The sequence below is a fragment of the Centruroides sculpturatus genome, unplaced genomic scaffold (genome assembly GCF_000671375.1).
Source record: "Centruroides sculpturatus isolate CEXI.00-Female unplaced genomic scaffold, Cexi_2.0 scaffold138, whole genome shotgun sequence".
Taxonomy (NCBI): domain Eukaryota; kingdom Metazoa; phylum Arthropoda; class Arachnida; order Scorpiones; family Buthidae; genus Centruroides; species Centruroides sculpturatus.
Window position 1 is genome coordinate 936701 of NW_019384434.1, and position 26921 is coordinate 963621.

At 28.3% G+C, this 26921-nt stretch overlaps 6 protein-coding genes and 2 long non-coding RNA genes across 11 annotated transcripts in view; 3 read left to right on the top strand and 5 right to left on the bottom strand.

The window, feature by feature from the left end:
* Positions 1-704: 704 nt before the first annotated feature.
* Positions 705-1147, bottom strand: LOC111619821 (venom protein 302-like; the record flags this gene model as incomplete). The annotated part of the gene is made up of 2 exons (XM_023361641.1): positions 705-942; positions 1028-1147. Coding segments are annotated over 2 exons (279 nt in total), but the record flags the coding sequence as incomplete, so codon positions are not given.
* A 177-nt stretch (positions 1148-1324) lies between these two features.
* On the bottom strand, positions 1325-3775 carry LOC111619862 (venom protein 302-like). Of its 2 annotated transcripts, none has more exons than XM_023361685.1 (3): positions 3641-3775; positions 3441-3552; positions 1325-1469 (listed from the first exon to the last, which is right to left on the bottom strand). In XM_023361685.1, the coding sequence occupies exons 1-3, from the start codon at positions 3685-3687 to the stop codon at positions 1350-1352; spliced, it is 279 nt and encodes a 92-aa protein (XP_023217453.1). In that variant the 5' UTR covers positions 3688-3775; the 3' UTR covers positions 1325-1349. The 2 variants fall into 2 exon arrangements, with proteins under 2 accessions (XP_023217453.1, XP_023217452.1); XM_023361684.1 differs by lacking the exon at positions 1325-1469 and adding an exon at positions 3154-3353 and having other exon boundaries at positions 3641-3771.
* A 2562-nt stretch (positions 3776-6337) lies between these two features.
* Positions 6338-7019, bottom strand: LOC111619834 (venom protein 302-like). Its single transcript, XM_023361651.1, has 3 exons — positions 6847-7019; positions 6652-6763; positions 6338-6566 (listed from the first exon to the last, which is right to left on the bottom strand). Exons 1-3 carry the CDS (start codon positions 6957-6959, stop codon positions 6408-6410), a joined length of 384 nt encoding a protein of 127 aa, XP_023217419.1. The 5' UTR covers positions 6960-7019; the 3' UTR covers positions 6338-6407.
* Positions 7020-9432: 2413 nt separating this feature from the next.
* On the bottom strand, positions 9433-10161 carry LOC111619865 (venom protein 302-like). The gene is made up of 4 exons (XM_023361690.1): positions 10105-10161; positions 9907-9954; positions 9712-9823; positions 9433-9646 (listed from the first exon to the last, which is right to left on the bottom strand). The coding sequence occupies exons 2-4, from the start codon at positions 9951-9953 to the stop codon at positions 9491-9493; spliced, it is 315 nt and encodes a 104-aa protein (XP_023217458.1). The 5' UTR covers position 9954; positions 10105-10161; the 3' UTR covers positions 9433-9490.
* Positions 10162-13133: 2972 nt separating this feature from the next.
* LOC111619864 (endothelin-converting enzyme homolog) lies at positions 13134-18538 on the top strand. The gene is made up of 19 exons (XM_023361689.1): positions 13134-13226; positions 13309-13359; positions 13437-13598; positions 13696-13773; positions 14799-14974; positions 15056-15241; positions 15320-15382; positions 15704-16069; positions 16149-16247; positions 16459-16536; positions 16626-16720; positions 17020-17084; positions 17210-17261; positions 17365-17432; positions 17498-17625; positions 17707-17772; positions 17871-17957; positions 18047-18111; positions 18185-18538. Exons 2-19 carry the CDS (start codon positions 13320-13322, stop codon positions 18285-18287), a joined length of 1977 nt encoding a protein of 658 aa, XP_023217457.1. The 5' UTR covers positions 13134-13226; positions 13309-13319; the 3' UTR covers positions 18288-18538.
* A 2000-nt stretch (positions 18539-20538) lies between these two features.
* The window catches only part of LOC111619863 (endothelin-converting enzyme 1-like), a 12772-nt gene continuing 6389 nt past the window's right edge, over positions 20539-26921 (top strand). The window contains exons 1-9 of one of the 3 annotated variants that reach the window (XM_023361688.1): positions 20539-20837; positions 24002-24114; positions 24187-24240; positions 24314-24475; positions 24573-24653; positions 24949-25142; positions 25210-25404; positions 25487-25558; positions 26123-26262. In XM_023361688.1, coding sequence (XP_023217456.1) covers positions 20782-20837; positions 24002-24114; positions 24187-24240; positions 24314-24475; positions 24573-24653; positions 24949-25142; positions 25210-25404; positions 25487-25558; positions 26123-26262 — 1067 coding nt within the window. In that variant the 5' untranslated portion in view covers positions 20539-20781. Of the gene's footprint in view, positions 20838-24001; positions 24115-24183; positions 24241-24313; positions 24476-24572; positions 24654-24948; positions 25143-25209; positions 25405-25486; positions 25559-25955; positions 26028-26122; positions 26263-26921 lie in introns of all 3 variants that reach the window. The other 2 variants (XM_023361687.1, XM_023361686.1) reach the window with 2 other exon arrangements.
* Positions 24331-26921, bottom strand: part of LOC111619867 — a 4813-nt gene continuing 2222 nt past the window's right edge. Inside the window, exons 2-3 of the long non-coding RNA XR_002755834.1 lie at positions 26545-26642; positions 24331-24466 (exon numbers count right to left, since the gene is read on the bottom strand). This is a non-coding gene — a long non-coding RNA (uncharacterized LOC111619867). The remainder of the gene's footprint in view (positions 24467-26544; positions 26643-26921) is intronic.
* LOC111619866 lies at positions 25577-25840 on the top strand. The gene is made up of 2 exons (XR_002755833.1): positions 25577-25648; positions 25714-25840. It is a non-coding gene; the product is annotated as an uncharacterized LOC111619866 (long non-coding RNA).

Below are 26921 nucleotides of genomic sequence, written 5' to 3' on the forward strand. Positions count from 1 at the left end.
CGTCGGGTCCTCCGCATTCCTCGCCTATTCTCTACAGTAATAATAAAGAATATAATATTTAGAAACGTNAAAATAGATAAAAAGAAATTCAACTAATTGAGATGGGAAAAAAACAAATAACCAAATTCGCTCTAGAAATGCCGTATACACGAACACAAAAGACACAATATGGCGACTGCCGCCATAGATCACGGTATCGTATCTAGACCTTGCGTTTATGGACCTTGACAAATACTAGTGTCTAACAAAATATTAATTAATGTTTACTTTATTAATATTTAAGTTTTTAACGCAGACGAATTTAACCATTTTATTTTTCTGACTCTAGAAACAATAATTATTATTATAAATTACTTTTGTCAGATACGTGCAACAATTGTATCTGTATTTATGTAGTATTGGCTGCAGAGAACCTAGTGAATACCGAAATACATCCCATTAATAAATTTTGTTTCCTTTTCTTGATGTAATCTCGATTAATTGGCTCCATTGCAGCTTGGTAAGCCTATTATATCTTCCCCAATTGCTTATTTGATATAATTATTTTATTTAATTTATTAGAGACAAGAAGCTTACAACTATATTAAATTATTAAATTAGAAATCCTCACTTCTTCGATTGAATTAGAAAAGAATCCTCTTCATCTTCATCCACAATCTGTGGATTGATGGTTCAATTTTTTGTGGGTCTTTTCCCTAAACAATAAATGAATTTTCATTCACAGTATGATAAATAGACCTTATCGATTGAATCATGTGTAGTTTATTCAAAGATTATTTACAATTACTTATTATCTAAGGGAAAACATTTTCCTTTCTGATTTTTATGCCAAATTTTAATGTCGACGTTTTCAGGAGGAGGGAGTGGCCTCCTGATACACGCCATCCAACTTGCACATTTGCCATACATATCGTCGGGTCCTCCACATTCTTCGCCAATTTTCTGCAATAAAAATTTAAAAAATAATATTTAGAAGCATTTATCCACTTTTACATGTAATCACATTTTTTTATATAGAGTTACGCACCTTTGCACACACGTCACAACAACCACAAACGTCTTTAACCACTCCGGCAACGCATCTTCCGTGAGGTTGACAGGCAGATTTGTCACACGGAGGACAATCCAGGGCGTATGTTCTTGATTTATTTATTAAATTATTTATTTAAAATCTTTCTAAACCAGTAAATAAATGCNGAGTATTGTTACTTTATACCGTACTTTATGTACGCAGATAAATGATAATAATGAGGCTAATTGTAAAGATATTTACTTTATTTAAACAAAAATTACAATTATATGAACAGAATTATTTAACCTCTGAGGGGCTTACACTTTCCTTTCTGGTTTTAGTACCAAGTTTCGGTATCTTTGACATCTTTAGGGGGAGGGAATGGCCCGACGCACAACATCCATCTCGCACATTTTCCATAAATATCGTCGGGTCCTCCGCATTCCTCGCCTATTCTCTACAGTAATAATAAAGAATATAATATTTAGAAACGTTTATTCACATCTTCAAACATATATATTTATATTTTTATAGAGTTAGGGACCTTAGCACACACGTCACAGCAGCCACAAACGTCTTTAACCACTCCAACTGCACATCTTCCGTGAGGTTGACAGGCAGATTTGTCACACGAGGGACAATTCAGGGCGTACGTTCTTGATTTATTTATTAAATTATTTATTTAAAAACTCTTTAAACATATAAAATTATATGTTTATAGAGTTACGCATCTTTGCACACACATCACTGCAGCCACAAACGTCTTTAACCACTCCAACTGCACATCTTCCGTGAGGTTGACAGGCAGATTTGTCACACGGAGGACAATCCAGGGCGTACGTTCTTGATTTATTTATTAAATTATTTATTTAAAATCTTTCTAAACCAGTAAATAAATGCATATATTANACACTTCACCGCAGTCACAAACGTCTTTAATCACTCCAACTGCACATCTTCCGTGAGGTTGACACGCAGGTTTGTCATATAGAGGACAATTCAGGGCGTACGTTCTTGATTTATTTATTAAATTATTTATTTAAAAACACTGTAAACGAATAATTAAATGTATATATTAATTAATAACTCTTTACATACGCAATTATGCAGCAGGCAAGAGCTAAGAAAAGCATCGAAGATTTCATTCTGTATTCTAATAAATATTACGTGACAATAGAAGTTATAATTCTAATGGATAAAAATCTATCCACGCTTTAGGCCAAGAGGAATTAAGTGTAGAAACTAAGAATGATGGCTACTTTTATACTCGACAAGCATTTACCGATTATTTTATCAAGGTTAAACTATGAGAAAATTACAATATGTCTATTTAGGATAGAGGGGTTTTTTTTACTTATAAATTTGTTATATAAAAATTAATTCATTATTAAAAAGTAGAATAATTTATCTTGTTTTATAATAAAAAAATTATCGCTTGTTTTTTCACTATTAATATTTTATCTTCTACTAAAAAATTAATAAAATATTTATAAAAAATATAAGATTATTTGCTTAATGTTCAATTGTTCGAAAACTTAACGGAAAGGTAGACTTAAATTGGTAAAAATAACGTGCCAGTTTGTTTGTCTGTCATAAAAATTATACGGCAAAACTCAAGTTAAATATTTCAATAAAGTGGCAAATTTCTTAATACAGTGAAACGTCCATTAACGGACACTCCAGGATATCGGGAATTAGTTAATGGATATTTTTACACTTCGTCAAATTACAATTATTAATGCAAATTAAAATTTAATTGAAAGAATATTCTGAGATTTTCAGAGGTAAAGAAAGGATAATAGTTTCTCCACCTCAAATTAGTAGACTAGTGGCTTGCTCTGTACGTCAGTTTTCCTTTAACGTTCTCGAGATTAATAAAGACAGACGGACGGACGACAGTGGGAATTTACAGGTCTACAATTTTTTTCAAATTTTAGCCCGATAATTAGTTACACTTAATCAGAATTCGGGAATCGTCGCTTCTTCCATCGATTCAAAGACCAATGCACCTCATCCCCATCATTATTGTGTAAATTATGAATGGTTTATTTTATTTATCAACCTTAAATAATTCGAATATTTTTACATTAAACCGTATTCATGTACGCAGATAAATGATAATAATAAGACTAATTGAAGGTCTGCACTTTTATTTAAACAATATTTACAATTATTTGAAGATAATTAATTATTAAATAAGATGACGGCATTTTCCTTTCTGGCTTTTGTGCCAAGTTTTGTAGTCGACATCTTTAGGAGGAGGGAATGGCCTGACGCACACCATCCAACTCGCACATTTGCCATAAATATCGTCGGGTCCTCCGCATTCTTCGCCTAATGTCTGCAGAAATAATCAAGAATATAATATTTAGAAACGTTAATTTACATTTTTAAACGTATATAATCACATTTTTATGTAGTTACGTACCTTAGCACACACGTCACAACAGCCACAAACGTCTTTAACCACTCCTGCAACACATCTTCCGTGAGGTTGACAGGCAGATTTGTCACACGAAGGACAATCCAAGGCATACGTTCTTGATTTATTTATTAAATTATTTATTTAAAAATCTTTCTAAACCAGTAAATAAATGCGTATATTAATTAAATTATAACAATACTTACGCAATGATACAGCAGGCCAGGACCAATAAGAGAATCGAAGACTTCATTTTGTAGACTGATCAACGTTACTTTAGGTGAAGGTAAAACTTACCTGAGCTTTATTTGTGTGTAGAAGAATTAAGAGAAGAAACTAAGACACGTGGCTACTTTTATACTGTATTTATCAGTAATTTTATCAAGGTTAAACTATGAGAAAATTACAGTATGTTTACTAAAGATAGTGCATTTTTTTATTTATAAAATTTTTATATAATCAAATTTGACCAGAATCCGTACGTTTTGACACGCCCCTGAACGATTCAAAGAGTAAAGAAAAACAGAAAAAAATTTATTGGGTGTGTGTTTGCATAGGTAACAAGAAATTCAACTAATTGAAATGAAAAAAAAAAAACAAATAACCAAATTCTCGGACAAAATTAATAGTTCACCCGGACAGTGAGTCAATTCCCGGACTGTCCGGGTGAAAACCGGACGGGTGGTAACTCTACGTACACACGAACACAAAAGACCCAATATGGCGACTGCCGCCATGAATCACGGTATCGTGTCCAGGCCTTGTGTTTATAGACCTTGACAAATACTAGTATGGTTACTCTATTTACTGTATATTTAAATTTTTAACGCAGACGAATTTAACCGTTTTATTTTTCTGATTCTAGAAACAATAATCTATATATATAATCGAGATGTAATAATAATAATAATAAGTGCAGAGCCCAAACGATTAAGAGTTGAAAGTTGAAATTTGGTACACAGTTAAGGTATGTCACGAGAACGCACACTAAGAAGGGATTTTTCGATATTCTCCCTACTGGGGAGAGGGAGAGAATTAAGACTTACCTTGAAGAACTCGGCTTCTATTGTACTATTTTAGATGCGGTTTTTTGCGTTTTTGACTACGTTTTAGTAGGCTACCACATTTACCACGGGTACCACGGGTGATGAAAGAAGTGTATTCCTTAACAATGGAGGTCTTAAGAGAAAGCGGCGTGCAAGATTTACAGGACCANACGTTTTGACATGCCCCTGAATGATTCAAAGAGTAAAGAAAAACAGAAAAACAATTTCTTGGGTGTGTGTTGGCATGTCTCGTTTAATATTTCTGGATATTTGATGATTAAAAAACGAATTTTGAGACGATGTGTTGTGTATAAATGTATGTACTGTACTGTACATAATATAATACTTATACGTATAATATACAGAAATGTTATGCGATGTAATGCAATATTTTATTTGTAGGCCCCGAATAGCGTAAAACACAGGTACGGCCTGACACATACCATTGACCTTCCACATTTGCCATAATTATCTTGGATCCTCCGCAATCTTCGCCTAATCTCTGCAGTAATGATTAAGAATATAATATTTAGAAACGTTAACTAGCATTTTTAAACATACATAATCATATTTTAATATTACAAACGTTCTTAACTACTCCAACATCGCATGTTCTGTGAGGTTGACAGATATTTGGCACGGAAGACAATCCATGCGTACGTTCATGATTTATATATTAAATTATTTATTTAATTAAAATCATTCTAAACCAGTAAATAAATGCATATATTAAGTTTACGCAGGCCAGAGCCAATAAGAATATCAATGAATTTTTCATTCTGCAAACTGTCCCAATTGAAAGTACTGTACAATTTGTAATTATAAGTAAATTCCAGCAAACCGTGGATAATTGCCAAAAGGACAGCACATTCAACTGAAATGTGCTAGGGAGCCGCCATATTGGGTCCTTAGTTCCAAGGTCACAGTTTAGATTTCATGCTATGGCGTGCAGTAAACTACACGTTCCTTGGAGTTCGAGCCATATAATTTTAAATAGAATGTCTTTTCATTTTAGAGGTACTGTGACATATAATTAATTAAATGGGTTTTAAAATAAAAAGCTGTCAATGGTTAAATTCGAGCAAAAATCGTTACAATAATTAACTCTTAAATCATCACTCTCCTGGATCTATTTGCGGAAAAACGGAACAATCTTACACCTTTGGCTGAAGAATTTTTACAATTCGGTGTCGAATACCAAATCATTTTTTTAAAAATAGATAAAAAGAAATTCAACTAATTGAGATGGGAAAAAAACAAATAACCAAATTCGCTCTAGAAATGCCGTATACACGAACACAAAAGACACAATATGGCGACTGCCGCCATAGATCACGGTATCGTATCTAGACCTTGCGTTTATGGACCTTGACAAATACTAGTGTCTAACAAAATATTAATTAATGTTTACTTTATTAATATTTAAGTTTTTAACGCAGACGAATTTAACCATTTTATTTTTCTGACTCTAGAAACAATAATTATTATTATAAATTACTTTTGTCAGATACGTGCAACAATTGTATCTGTATTTATGTAGTATTGGCTGCAGAGAACCTAGTGAATACCGAAATACATCCCATTAATAAATTTTGTTTCCTTTTCTTGATGTAATCTCGATTAATTGGCTCCATTGCAGCTTGGTAAGCCTATTATATCTTCCCCAATTGCTTATTTGATATAATTATTTTATTTAATTTATTAGAGACAAGAAGCTTACAACTATATTAAATTATTAAATTAGAAATCCTCACTTCTTCGATTGAATTAGAAAAGAATCCTCTTCATCTTCATCCACAATCTGTGGATTGATGGTTCAATTTTTTGTGGGTCTTTTCCCTAAACAATAAATGAATTTTCATTCACAGTATGATAAATAGACCTTATCGATTGAATCATGTGTAGTTTATTCAAAGATTATTTACAATTACTTATTATCTAAGGGAAAACATTTTCCTTTCTGATTTTTATGCCAAATTTTAATGTCGACGTTTTCAGGAGGAGGGAGTGGCCTCCTGATACACGCCATCCAACTTGCACATTTGCCATACATATCGTCGGGTCCTCCACATTCTTCGCCAATTTTCTGCAATAAAAATTTAAAAAATAATATTTAGAAGCATTTATCCACTTTTACATGTAATCACATTTTTTTATATAGAGTTACGCACCTTTGCACACACGTCACAACAACCACAAACGTCTTTAACCACTCCGGCAACGCATCTTCCGTGAGGTTGACAGGCAGATTTGTCACACGGAGGACAATCCAGGGCGTATGTTCTTGATTTATTTATTAAATTATTTATTTAAAATCTTTCTAAACCAGTAAATAAATGCATATATTAAATTATAACACTACTTACGTAATGATACAGCACGCCAGAACCAATAAGAGCATCGAAGACTTCATTCTGTATTCTAATAAATATTGCGTGACAATAGAAGTTATAATTCTAATGGATAAAAATCTATCCATGCTTTAGGCCAAGAGGAATTAAGAAAAGAAACTAAGAAAGATGGCTACTTTTATACTCGACAAGCATTTACCGATTATTTTATCAAGGTTAAACTATGAGAAAATTACAATATGTCTATTTAAGATAGAGGGGTTTTTTCATTTATTTATAAATTTGTTAATAAAAATTAATTTATTATTAAATAATAGAATAATTTAATTTATCTTGTTTTATAATAAAAAAAATTATTGCTCGTTTTTTTCAGTTTTGATATTTTATCTTCTACTAAAATATTAATAAAATATTTTTTAAAAATATAAAATTATTCGCTTAATGTTCAATTGTTCGAAAACTTAACGGAAAGGTAGACTTAAATTGGTAAAAATAACGCGCCAGTTTGTTTGTCTGTCCTAAAAATTATACGGCAAAACTGAAAATAAATGTTTGAATAAATAAAGACACAAATTCCTTAATACATTATAGGCCTATATATATGTGTGTGTTTGTTTGTTTGTTTGCTATACATCCCTAAGTTTAATTGCTACGTTTAACAGTTATGCCGGTTATGTAGCCAACTTCGTTCTGGGGTAAAATTTTCGAATTGAAATAACATGACTTGTGGCAGAAAAAACGAGTTTATATATAGTTAATCTGGTCCCCTTTCTCTTACGAATCCACGAATTTGTGTGACCAACAAACTGGCCGCATGGAGTTTTTAGGGTTTTCTTCGCGTTGGTAACATTCGATTAGGGTTCAGCTATACTTAAAAGTTTTCCCAGTTAGCAATATTACAAATTGTGTACAGAAAATAAGTGATTATCTTCAATTTTTTTTTTTCTAAAACTTTCGCTTCTGCCAACAATTTACATTTTTTATTAATTCTAATTTTTTTAAGTTATTTATTATTAAAATCTTATTAAAAATTGCATATAAATAGTTAATTATAAGCATGTTAATAATGTAAAAAACTTTCAATATTTTTTAAAAATATTTTAAAATTTCAACACCGATTACGGCGACATTCGACGGAAAAATTGAGAAAGTTACCCGTCAAATTACATGGCTAAAAAAAAAAATTATATGTTAAATAAGTCTTGTATTATTGAAATAACGAATTGTATTTTGTTAAGAAACACAATATTTATAATTATTAGATTTTATTACCGTTCTTTAAAATATTAAAAAAAATATAAAGTTATTGTCGTATAAATTCTTTATATAACACCAGATGGCGCGACTATTTTATCGCTTCTCTTAAATTCCGATTCGATTCGTCGACGTCACCATTTCAATTAGGTAATTGGCGATTTAGATCGAAGAATTCTCGCCGTCTAGACAAATCTAGGAAATTAATCGAGGTCAAATGTCGTCAGGAGACACTTGACATTCATTTGTAAAGGGTTACTCAATAGTTATGTAAATAAAATCCTATAAACATTAAAATATATATATATTAAATTATCAATAGAGTAGTGTTTCGGAGATATTGAAAAAATTATAACTTTGAATATTATTTTAATTACGTATATTTAATGTATCAAATTAACTGATTGGATCTATTTTGCAAGCGGCTGAGTAAGGAGCCAATGATATTATATGTTATATATGTGGGATTAGTTAAGTTAGTATTCAAAAAATTAAGAATTTCATCTACCTTTAACTTGTTTACATCCTTCTGAAATAGTGTCAGAAGTTTTTCTGTATGTATAGATTTTAGTGTGTGTAGAAAATCACGATATTTTTTACCCAATTTGAAGCTTAATAACTCCTGTGTCTTTTGTCTAAATTTTCTGAAATTTTGCGGGGAGGTTTCTGTATTATGGGAAAATATTTCTGTAAATTTTCAGGAAAATCGCTTCATTGGTTCGAGAAATATGACCCTACTCATTTAAAATCTCCCGAGACTTAAAGGTAATGGTTGCTATTATTAGAGGTGAAAACAAATAAATAATGCAGGGAAAGTCCAGCAACGACTTGGTAGTTATTTTTTTTCTTTTTTATTTTCCTATTGCCCGAATAGATAAACCCCTTGAGCGCTTAGTCCCGAGTTCGCACCTCACAGAGTGGCTTTTCCAGTTTACTTCACGTGTCTAACACCTAAACAGGGCGCAGATCGCATACGTGTTGAGTTGCCTTATCCCATTAATCCTACAATTTTCCTAGTTTTCTCTTTATCAAAATTAATTAAGATGATCAGAGTTCGTTGATCGCCCTTACCAGGACAGTTCTTTCAATCCGAGTCGTCTGATGAGAGAACGTATCTCACCCACGCAGTGATAATTCAACTATTGTAATTTATATTAATAATTACGCTCTAAATTTCCATTGGAATTAACTAAGAATGAAAAAAAGGCGTGAAAAGATATCTAAGTATCTTCTTTTCTATATTATTTTCCCCTTAATGGACAAAAATTAAGGAAAAATAATGAAATTATCATTTATTTGAGAATAAATTAGGTAAGTTTTAAAAGATAATTCACTTCCCTACACAAATTTTAATTAGACTTTTCGTTTATTCTTTCTGATATTTATAATTACAGAATTTTTGCGTTTAGAAGGAAAGAAACGTAACGCATCGCCCTTTCTGGTTGAAGTACCAAGTCACGTGGTCTTTCACATCCGGTGGAGGTGGCTTCTTAAAGCATACCAGTTTAGAACCGCATAGACCGAAAACGTTCCAAGGACCTCCACATTCTTCTCCAACGTTCTATACGAAAATGAGTATTAAAACTTGTATAATAATCCCACAAATGTAGTGTTTATTATACATACCTTAGCACAAACGTCACAACATCCGCAAACGTCCGTTACTACTCCAACTCGACAAACACCGTGAGGAGAACATTTAGATTTATCACAATCCGGACAATCCAGAGCGTAAGATCTATCATATAATACCGTTTACTCACGTTAATTTCTTGATAATATTGTAGAAAACTTTATAGAAAAAATATATATACTACTTACACAGCAATGCAGGAAATTGCCACTAAAAACAATGTCGAGACTTTCATTCTGCAAAATTTATTGAAGAAAAATTATATATCTTTATCTACAGGGTGGCTCAAAAGTCAGTTAATTAAATGTCAGAGTTTGTCTTCATCTTGGTTAACTGATTTATGCTCCACCCTGTTTTATTGTGAAAATCCCGTAAGGTATACTTACTTTAAATATAAGGTATTGTTCTTCTTTTAAGTAAAAAAAAGAGAAAAAATAATGAAGAATTTCGATTATATATTGAAAATTATACTGATAAAACACTACGAAAGATAATTTTCTTGAGAAATTTAACACGAGGTAAATTCGTTGTGATAATATCTATGGATACTGTTAATTTATATCTAAATTCAGCAATTTAATGGAACAATAGTGCACATTAGTTAGAGTTTAATTAATTTATTATGATATAAATTATAATTTATAAAAATAAAAAATAATATAAATATATTCCTAATATTTGATCCAATTAAATGATAAATTCTAGAATTTATAGATAAAAATTTCAAATAAAAATAATAGAAACAAGTATATAAATTCCTTTAAATTGTTACTACAAGAAAAGAGCTTGCAATATTTAATTTCATTTAACTGCTCAATTAAGAAATAAAATTATAAATTAAATTAACAATTAAATGATATTAATTATGAATAGCATTCTGTTAATAATTAAACAATGAAATTAATTAATAACTTACAGATAATAATTAACTTCTAGAATAAATTAAAATTGATAATAATTAAATTCTAGAAATATATATATATATATATTAACAATTACAAGTAAATAACGAATTGGATTAATAAATAATAATAACTTGTCAATATTACTTTCCCAGCTGTTACGTAACAGAGGGAAAGTATGGCAGGCGGTGAATACAATGACTTTCCCCCAGTTCTGGACTCAGTGAACCTCGAAACGTTGGGGTTTTTCTGTATGTATGGATGTTGTTGTATGAGGGGTACGATTTTTATCGCCTAATTTAAAGCTTAATAACTCCTGTGCCCTTTGTCAAAATGTTATGAGATTTTGCGAGGAGGTTTGCGTATTAGAAGAAAATATTTCGAGAAATTTTCAGGAAAATCGGACCATTGATTCGAGATGTATGACCTTCTTAATACCTCCCGAACCAGTCTGAAGACTTAAAGATAACTGAAGCAATTATTAGAGATGAAAACAAATAAAGAATACCGGAAAAGTTTAGCAACAACGTTTCCAGTTATTTCTAGAAGAATTGACAGTTAAATAATGAAATAGATTAATAACCAGTAACAATTTGTCAATATCAAAAAATTCTAGAAAAATTAACAATTACAGTACAAAAGAGAAATTGATTAATATTTAATTGTCAATATCAAAAAATTCTAGAAAAATTAACAATTAAAAACGGGAAATTGATTAATATATGATAAAAAGTTTGTCAATATCAAAATTCTGGAATAAATTAAACTGATTTGTTAATAAATAAACTTTTGGAAAAAGTAACAAAAGTTATGGAATAAAAACTAATTAATAAATTAAAAATAAATAAAATAAAATAACAGATGTATAATTAATCAAATTATACAAATAACAATCTGTTATTGCTCAACATCAAATTTCAATATTACAATTTAACAATTTATTTATATTATGAAAATCTGTCTGAAGTTGTTTATGTCTTGGATTTTTATACATAAAGTAGACTTTCTTTCATTGACGTCATAATATAATTGTTATTAATATATTTCTTAATAGTTTCGAAATGTTATAATTTGGTTAATAACATTTTCTTTTTTCGTATTCCGAGAAATAATCCAAGAGAAAATGATATGTAATTATATATATGAAAGGCTGTAGCGAGCAATTTAGAATTCGAAAGTCTTTTCGATTTTTCATATTTTAAATAAATTACCATCAAGTATGCATAAATAGCAGTAGATTAGTAATTAAATTAGGTTATATTAATTTCTCAATTAAAAGACTTCATTCGTTAATTGTTATAAAAATAGAAATATTTCTAAGGAATGGTTTTCATTGACGTCACAATCTAATATGCATTCTATTCCTACTGAATGAGATTGACATTGGTAGAACTTATATATGTGATGCAAGAACGATAGAAGCGACACTAAATGACGTAGTTTGTCATCTGTGCAGTCATCTTCCTCCTCCTCTACGTCAGTCGTATGGAGTAAACACTACATTGAACCCTTTTGGATTCACCTCCAAAACTATGGAGTGCATGAAGTTGTCGCAGTTGCTCTTGCATATTAAGTAAGTTTATGCTAAACTTTTTTACTAGTTTTATTGATTTAACATAATTTAATATCATTTTTTATGCTTTTTATGTAATTTATAACACGAATTCTGCGTAAATACTAGCTCAATACTAGCTTTCTTCTATCGGTTCCTCTCATAGATATAACGTTATAAAAACATACGTAGCTCCCCATAAAACCTTATTTATGAAATACTAAATGAATAAAACGATCATAAAAGTCATAAATTTATTCCTTTTTATCATGAAAAAAAATACAAACAAGCTTAAAGTATACTTAAAATATTAACATTTCTTCAGGCACGTGTGAGTTAAGAAATTCATTGAATAAAAATAGGATTATATAACCGCAAAACTCTTCACACTTCACAGTTTAAATGGTTTTAACTACTTAAGATTCACTTAATATCACTTGGATTCTATTCTTGAATATAAATTTGATTAAATAGCATAAAAAGGCACGTCTCTGAAACGTGCAGAAATATATATCCAAGAAATTTTCTAACTATTTGACCCCCCAAAAAATCGAAAAATAACAAAAAAAAAAAAGGCAATTAGAAAATATAGAAAATTAATATTAAAATACGCATAATTAATTCTAATTAAAGTTTTAATTATCGAAGAATTTAAATATCAGTAAGTGTGCTGAATGTCTTGTCCCGCATGATGTAAGACGTGAGAACGACAACGATTGAGAATAATTGTCAACAAGGTCATGTATGAGACATTACTCCAATTGATCTTAGACACCAACCGGAATTTTATAATATATATAATTCTTTCTGACTTCCCTTTAAAAAATATTTTAAAAAGAAATTAAATAAAAACAAAAAAAAAACAATGAAATGTTTACAATTATTCGTGCGCGTTATACACGATAGCAACAGAACTAACGGTATAAAAACTGCTGTATTTATAAATATATAAAAATTNAGAAAAAAACTAAGTTAGAACAATGCCTTATCATTCTGTCCAGCTTATTATTTATTATATTTATATGTTTAGTTTTAGCTCTTGTTTATGGATGCGGTAAGTGATTTTATCCTTATAAAAATTATATATATATATATAGTTAATTAAATATGCAAATTATTAAATTATAATTATAAAGGCCGTTCTGGTATGGAAGACGTTTGCATAACTGCCAATTGTTTAAAGCAAGGTTAGTATATATTCATTTATATATATATAGCTTTGAGGATACAATAAAATGAAATTTATTTTTTTTTTATTTTAAAGTGAATTATATTAGAGAAAGAATGAATGATTCCGTGGATCCTTGCAAGGATTTTTATCAATTTGCCTGCGGACATTACGGTAAAATTCACGTTACTAACGAAATCGTGAAGATTCATACAGTTGCTAATGATGTAGAAGATGAAGTTTACAGGCTCATAAGATGTAATTTTAAATTTTTAAGGCTTTATTTCGAAATAAATAAATAAATAAATTTACATATTCTTGCACTAATTTATTTATTTATTTATTTATTGTCTAGATCATTTAGAAAATCATAAATCGATAAAAGGAAGAGAGTTTATAAAGGCTAGAGAATTTTATTCCAAGTGTAGCTCAAGTAAGTATTTCATTTTATTAAATATTTTAAAGATAAATTAAATAAAGAATTAAGTCTGTTTGATGAATATTTTAGCTCGTTTACACAGTTTCTAATTAGGCAGTTGGGTGAGGCCAAAGTTACAAGTTTCTACCCTGTACAGTACATATATTGTTATCAAATTAAAGTCAATTTACTTTTAAAAACCCATGCAAAAAATGAATATGTTTTCACAATTCAACAAAAATAGAATACAGATTAATTCATTTCCATCCTTGAAATGGTCAGTATAAACAAATGATCAACCTATAACCAGTATTAATTGATCATTTATTTGTTTATTATTATCTGGAATCAAACTCAATACTAAATTACCGGATTGTTTTTCAAGCCCTATTAAAGATACTATAATTTTTAATTAAATAACACGCCATTATTTAGCCATAACAAAATTTTATTTAATTACAGTATCAACTTTGAGCCTAGTGCTTTGCCTAGTAATTTTCTTAAATTAAATAACTCGATTTACACGAAAGGAAATGAAATTTTTAGGAAGTTTATATTATTTACTATATTTTACAATACGTCGGTATACAATATCCATTGCTTATTGTATTACTATTATGACAGACAAGTCTTCTGAGTGGTATTTTTCATCCGAACAACTTCTGACCACACAATCTTTCGAGCATATAGGCATTAATATTCCCAAATATTTTCTAGCAGAACACGTTTGATGTATACTCGGTTACTAATTACACTGCAATCCTCATTTACTACAAATCCTATCGTACTAAATATGAATTTATTAATCATATATTTCAAAATAGCCGTCTGTATGACCCCATTCCGAGAAGAATAATTAAAGATCCTTATATTCAGCTGATTTTGTCTTTCATAATTATGATTTTGTAATCTCTAGTGGGACATTTTTATAATTGGATTTTTTGACTAAGTTTGTGTCTTAAGAATCTGAGTTAATCTATTATTTAAAATACTAATTTTTATTGAAGCTATAAAAATATCAAATTATAATTTTTTTTCAGAAGTGGAAAGCTTCAAAGATATAAAAGAGCTATCTGATGCCATTCTTTCAAATGCGGATAAATACGATCTTGAGAAATTATTTGCTAAAATAACAACGCTAGGAAGTAATCCATTTTTTGATGTTGTTATCGAAAAGGATAAGAAGAAGTACCTTGTGATTTACAGCAAACCAAAGGCGAGTGATTAATCTACCGTCTTATGCAAAAGGATTATTAAAACAATTTAATAATTTGTGATTTCTAAAATGTGATTTTAGCCAGAAGATAAACTTACGCAATTGAAAGAAGAAGTTTATTGTGATAGATCTATGACTCAGTATCATAATTCTAGAACTTCCTACCAAGAAATGATACGTGCCACAAAAGCCATACAAGGAAACGAAAAGACTTCCGTAAAAGATTTAGCAGAAAAAATGATTGATTTTGAAGCACGTCTTGCCACAGTAAGATCATTAAATATTCGCATTACTTTTTAAAATTTTCATCAATTATACTCTTATACCTTTGTTGATCAATTTTAGTCGCTTTCTGAAGTATCGTGTGATGACGATTATAAAGATTCGTGTGACGTTGACAAGAAGAAGGTAAATTTTTTGTATTGCTATACATACCTTGTATATCTGATATAATTGAGATAAATTCGTGAATGATATTTAGTATTTTAAACTTATTTAAGACTGGAGAAATATCCTTCTTGAAGTTTGCATTGAGAGCACTCTCATTGCAAGCAATAAAAAGTGATGGAAGCTGTTTAGACGAAATCCTTTTTACTGAAGAACAATTTCTATTATTATCTGTTCTTTTTTCATTCTAATAAACTGCAATGAAATCGTTTAAACTCAGAAAAATGCAATTTCATTACATTGTTATTACAATTGTCATTACATTGTTAAATCTTATTACAGCAAAACCTGGCTCATAAAATTGTAAACATATACGCATCCAACACAAGACCCGAATATGTCTTCGTTAACGATAATTGTCCATCGTACAGTGCGGAAGTATTTTGCAAATTTCTGAACGATAGCGTGGCCACAGATTATGTCATTTGGAGACACATCATGAGATTTCTTCCTCTAATCAGTACCCCTTTTAGAAGATCTTTTATGGCTCTCATTAAAGATATGAATAAAGGTAACAATATCTTCGACTATCCAAGATATTTTATAGAAAAATGGAAGCAGTGTATCCACATCACCAATCATATCTTTGGCATGGCTCTGGGTACATTGTATAGGAAGACAGAATACGAAGAAGATGGAGAGAAGGAGGTAAATTTTTTAGGATATTTTAAATATGAAGAATATTTGACATACAATGATTGTAATCATGTGATTTTATTTTTCGTAGATCAAAGCTTTAGCACAGGCTACGGTAGAAATTTATCATAATGTACTTCGTTATCAAGATTGGTTAGATGAAGATGTTGCGGAAAATATTCGTGTAAAGGTAGATATTTATTTAAATTTTCAGTTATTATCTATTGTAGCTTTGATTCAAAATGAAGGACATTAACAAATTTATTTATTTTTTAAATATTAATAATCAAAATTTCATATTTAATTTGTTAAATTCTATTCGGTTAACTGACTTTTGGACTACCCTTTCTACTTCATGTAAAATTACTTTAATTACTATATTTTTTGTAAATGTTTTTTAGTTAGAAGAATTAAAAATTGCTATCGGTGGTCCAGATTGGTTAACGGATCGTCATAAAGTCAAAGATCTTTATATAAAAGTAAGAATTTCTTTTATATTTATACCTAAAAATTCATTAAATTTATTTTAATATTTTAAAATATTTTAAAATTACAAAAATAATCCCAGATTAAAACGGACAATCCTATTGTTTCGACCATTCTTCAAAATGAAGAGAACATTACCAGGAAACAATCCATGAATGAACCGAGAATTGAAGAAAAGTCAGTTTGAAAAAAATGAATAAAATTTTTCATTTTTTTAAATGTGTAAATTACAGTAGACCCCCATAACAATGTAGATAATTCCATGTTATATGAATTCCATATTGTACGAGTCACTTAGATTTTACAAATACATGTGCCAGGATGTGAACGGCTCACGTAATTGTAAAATCTAAATGACTCGTACAACATGGAATTCATATAACACAGAATTATCTACAGTGTTATAGGGGGTCTACTGGTATACATAAAAATTCTAAAAAATTCAGTTTTTTAAATTGTTTTTTTTTTCTTTTTAGTTGGTTTATCACAACACCTCCAATCAGTAGTGAAATCAAATATTATCCTGATGATAATGTCTTAGGTAAGAAAGATTTCATTTGTATCTTTAAGATGCCCGCTGTTTAGAGGTGGTCATCATTAGACTTTCGATTATATTTACTAAATTAATATTATAAAATAAATAAATAAATATTTTAAACGTTACAGTTTTGCCTATGGGAGCTCTTCGTTTTCCTTACTTCATTCCCGATTATTTTAAGTGAGTTTAACTATAAATTTTTAATATTTTTATTTAATTTCTATTAAATTAATTAAATATAAACATATTATTAATTACTTTAAAAACATTTTTAACCAATTAGATTTGCTAAATATAGTAGTATTGGGACTTTAACTGCTCAAGCTATCTACTCGATATTTAGCATTCAAGGTATGTCATTATATTTAATAAATGATGACTGATTAATGTAGCATATTAATTATCGTATATTAAAGATATACTTGATAGTGAATTTAATGGTAATGTATCTGATTACTTCCTGGATGAGTATCGTGAGAGGAGGAACTGCTACAAATATCAATACTTTAATGACACGGGACTGAACGAAGATAATATGAAAGAGGTTAAATATTATCAAATTTAAATAATTTAATCCTTTAAATAACTTTAAAATTAATATTTTAATATTTTATATTATTTTTAGGATGATATACGTAACGCTGTAGAAGCTATCATACGTGATAACATCGCTTTAAAAGCTGCTCTTGGAGTAAGTTATTGCTTGTATTTAATTTACAAAATGTTTTATTTTTTATATAAAAATTAAATTATAAAATATTTTAATAAATTATTTTATTTTTATCAAAGTTATACCAGAGAGATATGGATGAGGAGCTTAAATTACCAAACTTGGATTATAACGCTCAGCAATTGTTCTTTATACAATACGCTCAGGTGTATATTTAAAACTGTTATAAAACTATAAAAATTACTAATTTTTTTTAATACAATAAATAACACTTATATTTATATATTTATTTCAGACTTATTGCGAAGTATCTAATCAAACTGATTGGACGAAAGGCAAATATGTTCAAGCAAAGTATAGGTAAATGTTGTAGAATTTTTTTTAATATTATTTTTTTATATAAATTAATTATATAAATTTTTATATAAATTAGAGTGAATAATGCGTTATCGAACAACGAAATATTTTCGGAAGTGTTTTCTTGTTCCGAAACTTCAGCCATGAACAGGAAAGATAAATGTGAAATGTGGAAATAATTTAAATTTTTTTTTTTGGTGATATTTAAAATATTTTGATCTCAACATTTATAAATAATTCTTGTATAAATGAACGAGAGGAAGATAAAAAGTTCTTAGAAGATATTTAAATATTGCAAAGAATAAAAGAAAATAATACAAAATCAATCGATCAATCAGAACCGATGTGTGTGTGATAAAACGAATTTTTTTTTTTTTTTGCTATAATAATCGATTATTGGTTAATTTTAAATTCAAATTGACGAATTAGAACGGAGTAAAAATATGTATATTTCATTTCTAGTTGTAACGGAAATTTTTAATTTTCAAATTTAATCTTGGTTTTTATCACAATGATTTTTTTAATAATAATAACATTAATTATATCATTTTTTTATTGTAAATATTTAAATTTTGTAATACATAGGAATATTTTGGATTACAAGAAATAAAAGTAACTTTTAAAATAGTTTTGCGTTTTATTTGTTTAATATTTACGTATTTTTTTTTTTTTGTATAAGGTACAAGTATATAAACATTAAAAAATATTTTTAAATTTTATTTAATTTACAAGCTGGCCCAATAGTCAGTTAACAGAAGAAATATTTTTTTAAATAGAGAGGTTTTGAATTCGTGATTTTATTGAAGCGGTTCGAGTTAACTGAATTTTGGGCCGATACTGTAATTTTAATTCATTATCTATCCACTTTAAAGTAAAATTCTATCATTAATTGAAAATACCAAATTATAAACTTTAAAATAATATATTTTATATAATAGAAAAATTCTAAATTTTTTAAATTAATTAAGCTTCAAAACTTTTAATTAAATTTATAAAATATATATATAGACTATATTGAATACTTTAAAGTGAATATTTTTTATTACTCGATTTAATTTTATGTTGAAGCTTTTTACTTTAATGATAGCTATTATTATAGTATAAATAAAATAAAAGAGAGGACTTAATCAAATTAAATTGTGTTCCACATAGTTGTGTTTACTATCGTTTCCTGCATCCAGCTATTTTCCACGTGTTTAAAGTGTCAGCAGTTAAAATATTATTTGTAATTGGAACAATAAAATAACGCGCTAAAAAATAAATTTAAAAAAATAATAATAATGATACGTACTGAAGAATAATACGAATTTTATTGGTTAATTTAAATTTAAATTAACAAATTAGAGAGAAGTAAAACAAACGTTTTTGTTGTAATAATTAATTATTGGTTGATTTAAATTTGAATTAACAAATTAGAGAAAAATATGTATATTTCTTTTCTTGACGTAACAGAGGTTTTATTTATTGTTTAAAATAACGAACTTTTAAAAGATTTGTATATATATATTTTTATAAAAAAATAAAGAATTAATTTAAAAATTCTATTTGTTTATTAACGATATTATCTAATACTAAGAGAATGAATGACGTGAAGTAATCATGATTGATGGCATCTGGATAAACATTTCGGTTCTCACAATATTATCTTTGATTGTCTGGCATTTTTAAATGGATAATTGCCTTTAAAATTTACTTGTGGATCTGTTTATGTTGTTACACAACGTGCATGTGTATACAACATAATTTTACATTAGACTTTATATATTGAATATCTCGGATATTAAATTTAAGAAGAAACGTCAAACAAGTCAAAATATACGTTATCCACTATTAGATCTTTAATTATCGTAGATTTTTTTGAATCTTTTAATGAAGATTTGTAAGTTTTCAAGGAAAAAATCTTTACTGATAACCATTTAAAACCGAATATCTAACCAAAAATAACATGTAATGAGTTAAAGATATCGATAGTTTGGAAAACATATTTCATTCTTTATCAATCTAACAAACTTGGAAGAATGATGTTACTGTGTTTATAAAAAAAGTTAATTAAATTGGCTATTAAGTTTATAGGTCACAAGTTAAAAATTTTTACACAAAATTCCCAGAATTAATAATGATATATACTTATTTTAACATTAATTATACAAATCTACTTATTAACGAAATAAATTAAGCATTTAAACCATAAATTTATGCTATAAATTATGCTATATATATATATATACACACGTGTAGGACATTAATTTTGATATTTTAAAATACAAATATAACTATTTTTAATCAATTATTAATCAAATCTGATGGTTTTTTAAAGCTTATTTTAGATTATAATTGACTAGAATGAGATCTAAATGGGTTATTACACCTTGTAAAAAGTATATGAATAAATGGCGATTAACCAATGAATTTTCATTCTTTGTAAGTAATTTAAGTCGAACAAACCTCCATGTGATGCAGTATATGCGCAGTGACGCGCTAAGTATCATTACGTAGTGTGAACGGACGGATGGACTTAGAGAATCGAAGTTGTGACTTCGGTAATCATCGCAACATCCTCAGTCATCAGGTTAACTTCCTCGATATAATTCTTTCCTCTTCAGATTTTAGTTAGTGTGACAAGAATTGTACAACTATTTGCATTTACTTTTTTCCCCTTAATTTTATAATTAAATGCTCGATATGGAGAAAACTAAGTATAACGGAGGAGAGAAAGAAGTAAAGAAAAGGTATTATTCCTTTATTCATTTATTTATTCTATAGAATAAGTTAAGGCTTTTAAAAATAATATCGTGTATGAAAAAAAACGTACATTTTGCTGTAATAATTGTTTATTGGTAAGTTTAAATTTAAATCAACGTATTAGAGTAAAGGAAAAGTATGTATATTTCTTTTTGACGTAACGGAAATTTTATTTATTGTTAAAAATAACGAACTTTTAAACAATTGAGGTATTTGATTTGAAGATTTAAATTTAAAAATACCAATTAAATCGGAGGAAAAAAGATTTATTTACTGTATTTACGTTTTCCGGGGTAAATTATTTAATCGTATTAAAATAAAAGAATATTTATAAGTTTTTAACGGTTTTAATTAATTCCTATCAAAAATTTTTAAATAATTAATAACCGAACCGTAATTATATTTAAGGTAAACAAGTTACAGTTTAGGGCTTTATATTACAAGAGCCTCGATCTATTCTCAAAGACATTTTATACATATTGCCCATTATTATTTACTGAAGGAGGAAGGGTCTCTTATATGTTGTAGGAAAGTGCTCTTATTATAGTATGTAGTAAATCCAAATGTAGAATTAGCATTCTGAAAATAATGCAAATCGTTTATTTTATGTCATTGCAAATATATCTGATTCATTCTCGCTCCAGATGGAAATCAAACCCATATTTCTGGCAACATTTTGATTACTCTAATAATATAATATACAGTACCAAAATATGAATACCGTGTAATGATTAGCGAAGACAGTTGTTTGGTTCCTATACCGATCGTCTCACGTTAACAACTATTAAGCCCACACTTCAATTAATTACCTAAATTAAATTCAAGCGTATTTTCTGAGTTACGTTTGCACCGATTTTGTGAGAGAAATTAAAAAAAAATGATGTTCTAAGCACGGTTAACTGATTTTTTGACCATTTAAAAACATGAAAATTGGCTTTGACGTTGGAAAATTCTTTAAAAATTTATTATCGTATGGGTTTTCGTTAAAAAGTCAAAAACAGAAGCATCCTTTAATTATATTCTAGCTTAAACTAAAGACAACTGGTGCTTCATTGTATAATTTACATAACTCAATTAATGCTATTATAAAAAAAAACTAACTTATACATAGTCAATAGATGTTAAACGTAACGAAGTTACTTACGATCGGTATACAGTAATTAACATTAAACAAGACAAATTATTGTGTTGAGTATAAGTATGATGTTGCTGTACGTAAGAACTTTCAGCTTAAAAAATGTATACATTTTCTCATTGTTACTGTCATAATACGATCAGAATATTGTTAACATAACAGTAGCACTGTATCGTTCGCTGTAGCAGCATATTCAGTGCGTTATTGTTATAGCAGTTTTAGTGAATAACAATGCTAATTACAAGCATTTTTATTGTTATAAATAACATCACAAACCTTCTAAGAACACGTGTTCTTACAGGATCTTTGTTCTTAGAAAGTGTTTTTAGAGGATGTTCTTACAGGTTTGTGCTCTTAGAGAGTGTTCTTAGAGGATTAAAATAAGAGGAAAAAACTATTTCCGTAGAAGTAACGAAGGATAATTTTTTCTTGTCTTAACCTTGAAGATAATTTTTAAATTATCTTTAACAAAAACTCAACTAAATGATCAATTAAACTTTATCAAATTCTCACACATCATTTTCATTCACTTCGAATACTTTTACTATCAATAAAATATCGAATAAATAGAACTTTGGGTTTAATAAATTATTTTTTTTCTTTTATTTTATATAATTTTATACACAAAAAATTATTATTGTGCTGGGTGTAGTGGGTTATACTCGGTTGACACCGGTAGCTGTGTGCTATGCGAGACCAGAATCAAGACATAGTAACCAAAAATTTAATAAATGTGTCAGTGTGTGTGTCTGTATTCAAGAATTTCCTAACAATATGGCATGTATTCAATATAATGGCTTTCTGTATTATGATGTATGTGTTTCTATTCAATTGTAATGTGCCCAGGCTTTTTGTGTAGTGTGTGGTATGACATCTTTAGAGAAAGAACGACAGGTACTGTACTGTACAATAAGCACTCTATCTGTGTTCCAGGTACACATAAAGTGAGTTTAGAACAACGAGGAAACGTAATAAAAATACGCTAATTAATTGTAATTCAATTATGGAATGGTTAAACGACTTTTGGGCCATCCTGTATATAAATTATGTTAGAGTTAGCTTTTATATTTTACGTACAAATTCAACACTAAACTCGAAGCTACTGTACATTCTCCATAGTAATTTTAATTACACGCTCACTAGTTGTGTTCTGGCTTACATTCTTACGACTTAAAATCATTCTAGTCGAGTTTGTTTTAAATATTTAATTACAAACTAACTTAAAATCTCAAGAACAATTTATTTTAATTATAATTTATTTTAAAAATACATTTATTTTAATAAATAAAGAGCAATATTCTTGCGAAGTTAACACAAAAATAAAAATTCATTTTTTAATGCTTTAACACTAGAAAAATTTAATTTTTTTTAATGTTAGATAATAAAAGACAGTTTATATCATTAATTACTGCAATTATTTTATATAAAAAAAGCATAATTAAATCTATAAATTTCCCTTTACTCCATATAAAGGATATCTTAGTCCTTGCACTAATTAACCCACATCACGTTGCCAATATTTTGACCCTGACACTCAGGTTAGGGTCGTATCGAAGATAATTCTTAACGAAATTTACTGTTAATAAATTATTCTTAACGTTATCTACCTTAAACATAATTAAAGTAAACTAAATAATATTTATTTATATGTTTTTTTAATACGTCTTTACTGTAGAGAGTTTTAATTACTTCCAATTTAAACAGCTGGTGAACTTGTTAAGTACTTCATTAATTAAAGATACTAAAAAACCCCACGTGTGCTCTCTGTTAAATGAGTTTCTACACTCAAATTTCTTACAAAATGTAATTTATGGATTTACATTGGCCAATATTACGATTCTACATCGTATCTACTTACTCCATTAATGTTAATTATCAAACTAGAAAATGACCTTGTTACGGAATTGTTCGAAATATTCCGATAAAATACTAGTATTTTCGGATTTTAAACACGTTATTTTAAAGAAAAGTCTACATTTTAATTCTTTTAAATAATTTTTATTTAATAAATTTTAGAAATTTCACGATATGGACTAGAAGAAGTCTATTGGAGAAGATCCTGTTAGTAGCTGTAGCAGCATTGTTCTTAATTCTCATTATCATAATAATTGTCAGTCTTCATTCATTATGTAAGTTTTCATTATAAATAATTATGAGATTTTTTAATTAAATTTATAAAATTTATATATATTTTTCAGTAGATAACAGAAATAAAACACCAAAAGTCTGTACGAGTCAAGCGTGCATAAAGCAAAGTAAGTACTCGATTTTAGAAGAATTTTTTGACGATAAGAAAGGAATTTTGATTATGTTTTTATGTTATTATAGCCGCTTTTCTATACGATAACCTCGATTTAACGTCTAAACCCTGTCAAGATTTTTATCAATTTGCTTGTGGTTCGTACAAAAATCATCACAGTCTACGAGACGAGAATAGTCTTCATAATTCCTTGGATGATATTCAGGATGGCATTTTTCTTTCTATAAAAAGTAAGTTTCGTGTTTAATTTTAACATTTTCTAAAAAGAAATTTTGCGTAATAGTAACTAATTTAGCTAATAAACACTTAAATTTATTAACTTTTTAGATCTACTTGAAACTCCCGAAGAGACTGAAGATCCTAATTTGAAACTAGCGAAGAAATTTTATTATTCCTGTATCAATAAAAGTAAGGCTAAAAGTACAATTTTACAAGCGATAAAATTGTCGACTATCCATATTTTTGTGTGTATAACCCTCAAGTTATATGTATTTGAAATGCACTTTAAAATGGCTGCGGGTTATGCGATAGGGCGGGCAATATTCCGGTTCAAAATCACCCGCCTATGAAATAAATATATCTCTCGTAGGTGTGCGTGTGTGCGGGTTATGCAAAGATTTTATTTTCGTTCTACCAATTCTTTGCGGGTTATACGCACAAATATACTGTACTTAACCTAATTCTACAATTATAAACTTTACAGGATTCGATAGTACACGTGATGAAGTAGTAAAGTTAATTAGAAATTCGGGTTTGGGTGATTGGCCCATATCCGATCCTGGAAGAAATCCGAATTTTAATGTAAAATTAGGTGTTCTATCAGCTCACGGAAGGAATCCGTTCTTTGAAACGACAATCGGAAACCAATCCTCAGAAATTGTAATATCTCTATACCCTGTAAGTGATTTTATCATCCACATTGCATGGCTTAAAATTTCAATTTTCTTAAGATTTATCATTACAGTCGGATGAAAAGATGACTCAGTTGAAAGAAGATTATTATTTTAATTCATCCATAACTAATCCATCATTGCAAATGGACGAGAAGAGCATCTATCACAAATTCATATTCAACTCCTTGGTGCAGATGGGTGTTCAGCCCGATGCTGCTAGAAAAGATGCTGCGGATCTCATAGATTTCGAAACTAGTTTGGCTAATGTAGAGTTTTCTTTAAAATTACTTTTAAAAATTTAATTTTTTTTTGAGTATGCAGAAATTAAATATATTTAATTATCGATAGATCACTAAACAAGTTCTCGATTCTACTAAAGAAGATATAACTTTAAGCAAGATGGAAGAAGAATTTCCTGGAGTAATTTAGCTTTTNCAATTAGATTTGCTAAATATAGTAGTATTGGGACTTTAACTGCTCAAGCTATCTACTCGATATTTAGCATTCAAGGTATGTCATTATATTTAATAAATGATGACTGATTAATGTAGCATATTAATTATCGTATATTAAAGATATACTTGATAGTGAATTTAATGGTAATGTATCTGATTACTTCCTGGATGAGTATCGTGAGAGGAGGAACTGCTACAAATATCAATACTTTAATGACACGGGACTGAACGAAGATAATATGAAAGAGGTTAAATATTATCAAATTTAAATAATTTAATCCTTTAAATAACTTTAAAATTACTTTTAAAAATTTAATTTTTTTTTGAGTATGCAGAAATTAAATATATTTAATTATCGATAGATCACTAAACAAGTTCTCGATTCTACTAAAGAAGATATAACTTTAAGCAAGATGGAAGAAGAATTTCCTGGAGTAATTTAGCTTTTTTATTCTAATTTTCTATATCGCTTTTAAAAAAATAATTGAAATTAAGAGATAATTTATATTCCTATCCATTGGCATTATAGTTAAGTTGGCAAAATTGGTTTCAAACTACTTTTGGATATAAAATCAATATCAAAGAAGATGGTGAGAAGGTAGTATTCAAAGTTCTTCAGCCACAACGATTGAAGCGCATTTTTCAACTGATAAAAAGCGTAAAAGAGAGGTCAGTTCAGAATTTAATATAAATTTTTTCTAAAAATGATGTGTTTTTTACAACTTCAAGTTACACGTTACAACGTTCAATTTTATTGAATTGAAATTCTTAGTTTAATAATGCATATATTTTGTTCCTCAACAAGTAGATCGCATCTTACGCTTGCAATGTATCTTCTCTGTTTTTATTATTTTAAACCATTTTTATGTCTTTCCTTATAATATCACTCGTTTAGTAACAATATCGTTTTAAAATTTATATTTTAACATTTTTTTAAACTAAATTTCTTACCTCCTCAGCTTCTTATTGCTCCGCATCTCTCCGCATCCCATTTTTTCTGATAGACTTTGTTCATCCAAATTTATCTCTTGTGCATCTTTAGAATTTTGCTATTTATTTTAAAAATGTAAATTAAAATAGCCAATTGTGATCTGCACAATTGTTAGGTCTATGTTCTTTAGGCTTTGTTCCTCACAATCTATCTCCCATTAATTTTAAATTTCTACCCTTTTTTCTATCTTGTTTATTGCTTAAATTGAATTAATTAATATATATATAAAAATATTCTAAACAGAATCGATGGAGTCAGATAATCTATTTTTTTATATTACCGTACTGTACTAATCTTTAGTACACGGAAAACTACTAGTTTTCCATTCGTTTCTGAC

Excerpts from the sequence above, each read along its gene's own strand:
- LOC111619834 (XM_023361651.1), bottom strand. The coding sequence starts at position 6,959 with ATGGATAGATTTTTATCCATTAGAATTATAACTTCTATTGTCACGCAA. Across the intron at positions 6,764-6,846 it reads CTGGCGTGCTGTATCATTAC|AACATACGCCCTGGATTGTC; the intron begins GTAAGTAGTGTT and ends AAATAAATCAAG. Across the intron at positions 6,567-6,651 it reads GTTGTGACGTGTGTGCAAAG|AAAATTGGCGAAGAATGTGG; the intron begins GTGCGTAACTCT and ends TTTTTATTGCAG.
- LOC111619864 (XM_023361689.1), top strand. The coding sequence starts at position 13,320 with ATGGAAGACGTTTGCATAACTGCCAATTGTTTAAAGCAAG. Across the intron at positions 13,599-13,695 it reads AGTTTACAGGCTCATAAGAT|ATCATTTAGAAAATCATAAA; the intron begins GTAATTTTAAAT and ends TTTATTGTCTAG. Across the intron at positions 13,774-14,798 it reads TTATTCCAAGTGTAGCTCAA|AAGTGGAAAGCTTCAAAGAT; the intron begins GTAAGTATTTCA and ends ATTTTTTTTCAG.
- LOC111619865 (XM_023361690.1), bottom strand. The coding sequence starts at position 9,953 with ATGAAAGTCTCGACATTGTTTTTAGTGGCAATTTCCTGCATTGCTGT. Across the intron at positions 9,824-9,906 it reads GCAATTTCCTGCATTGCTGT|ATCTTACGCTCTGGATTGTC; the intron begins GTAAGTAGTATA and ends ATTATATGATAG. Across the intron at positions 9,647-9,711 it reads GTTGTGACGTTTGTGCTAAG|AACGTTGGAGAAGAATGTGG; the intron begins GTATGTATAATA and ends ATTTTCGTATAG.
- LOC111619862 (XM_023361684.1), bottom strand. The coding sequence starts at position 3,687 with ATGAAGTCTTCGATTCTCTTATTGGTCCTGGCCTGCTGTATCATTGC. Across the intron at positions 3,553-3,640 it reads CTGGCCTGCTGTATCATTGC|AACGTATGCCTTGGATTGTC; the intron begins GTAAGTATTGTT and ends AAATAAATCAAG. Across the intron at positions 3,354-3,440 it reads GTTGTGACGTGTGTGCTAAG|ACATTAGGCGAAGAATGCGG; the intron begins GTACGTAACTAC and ends TTATTTCTGCAG.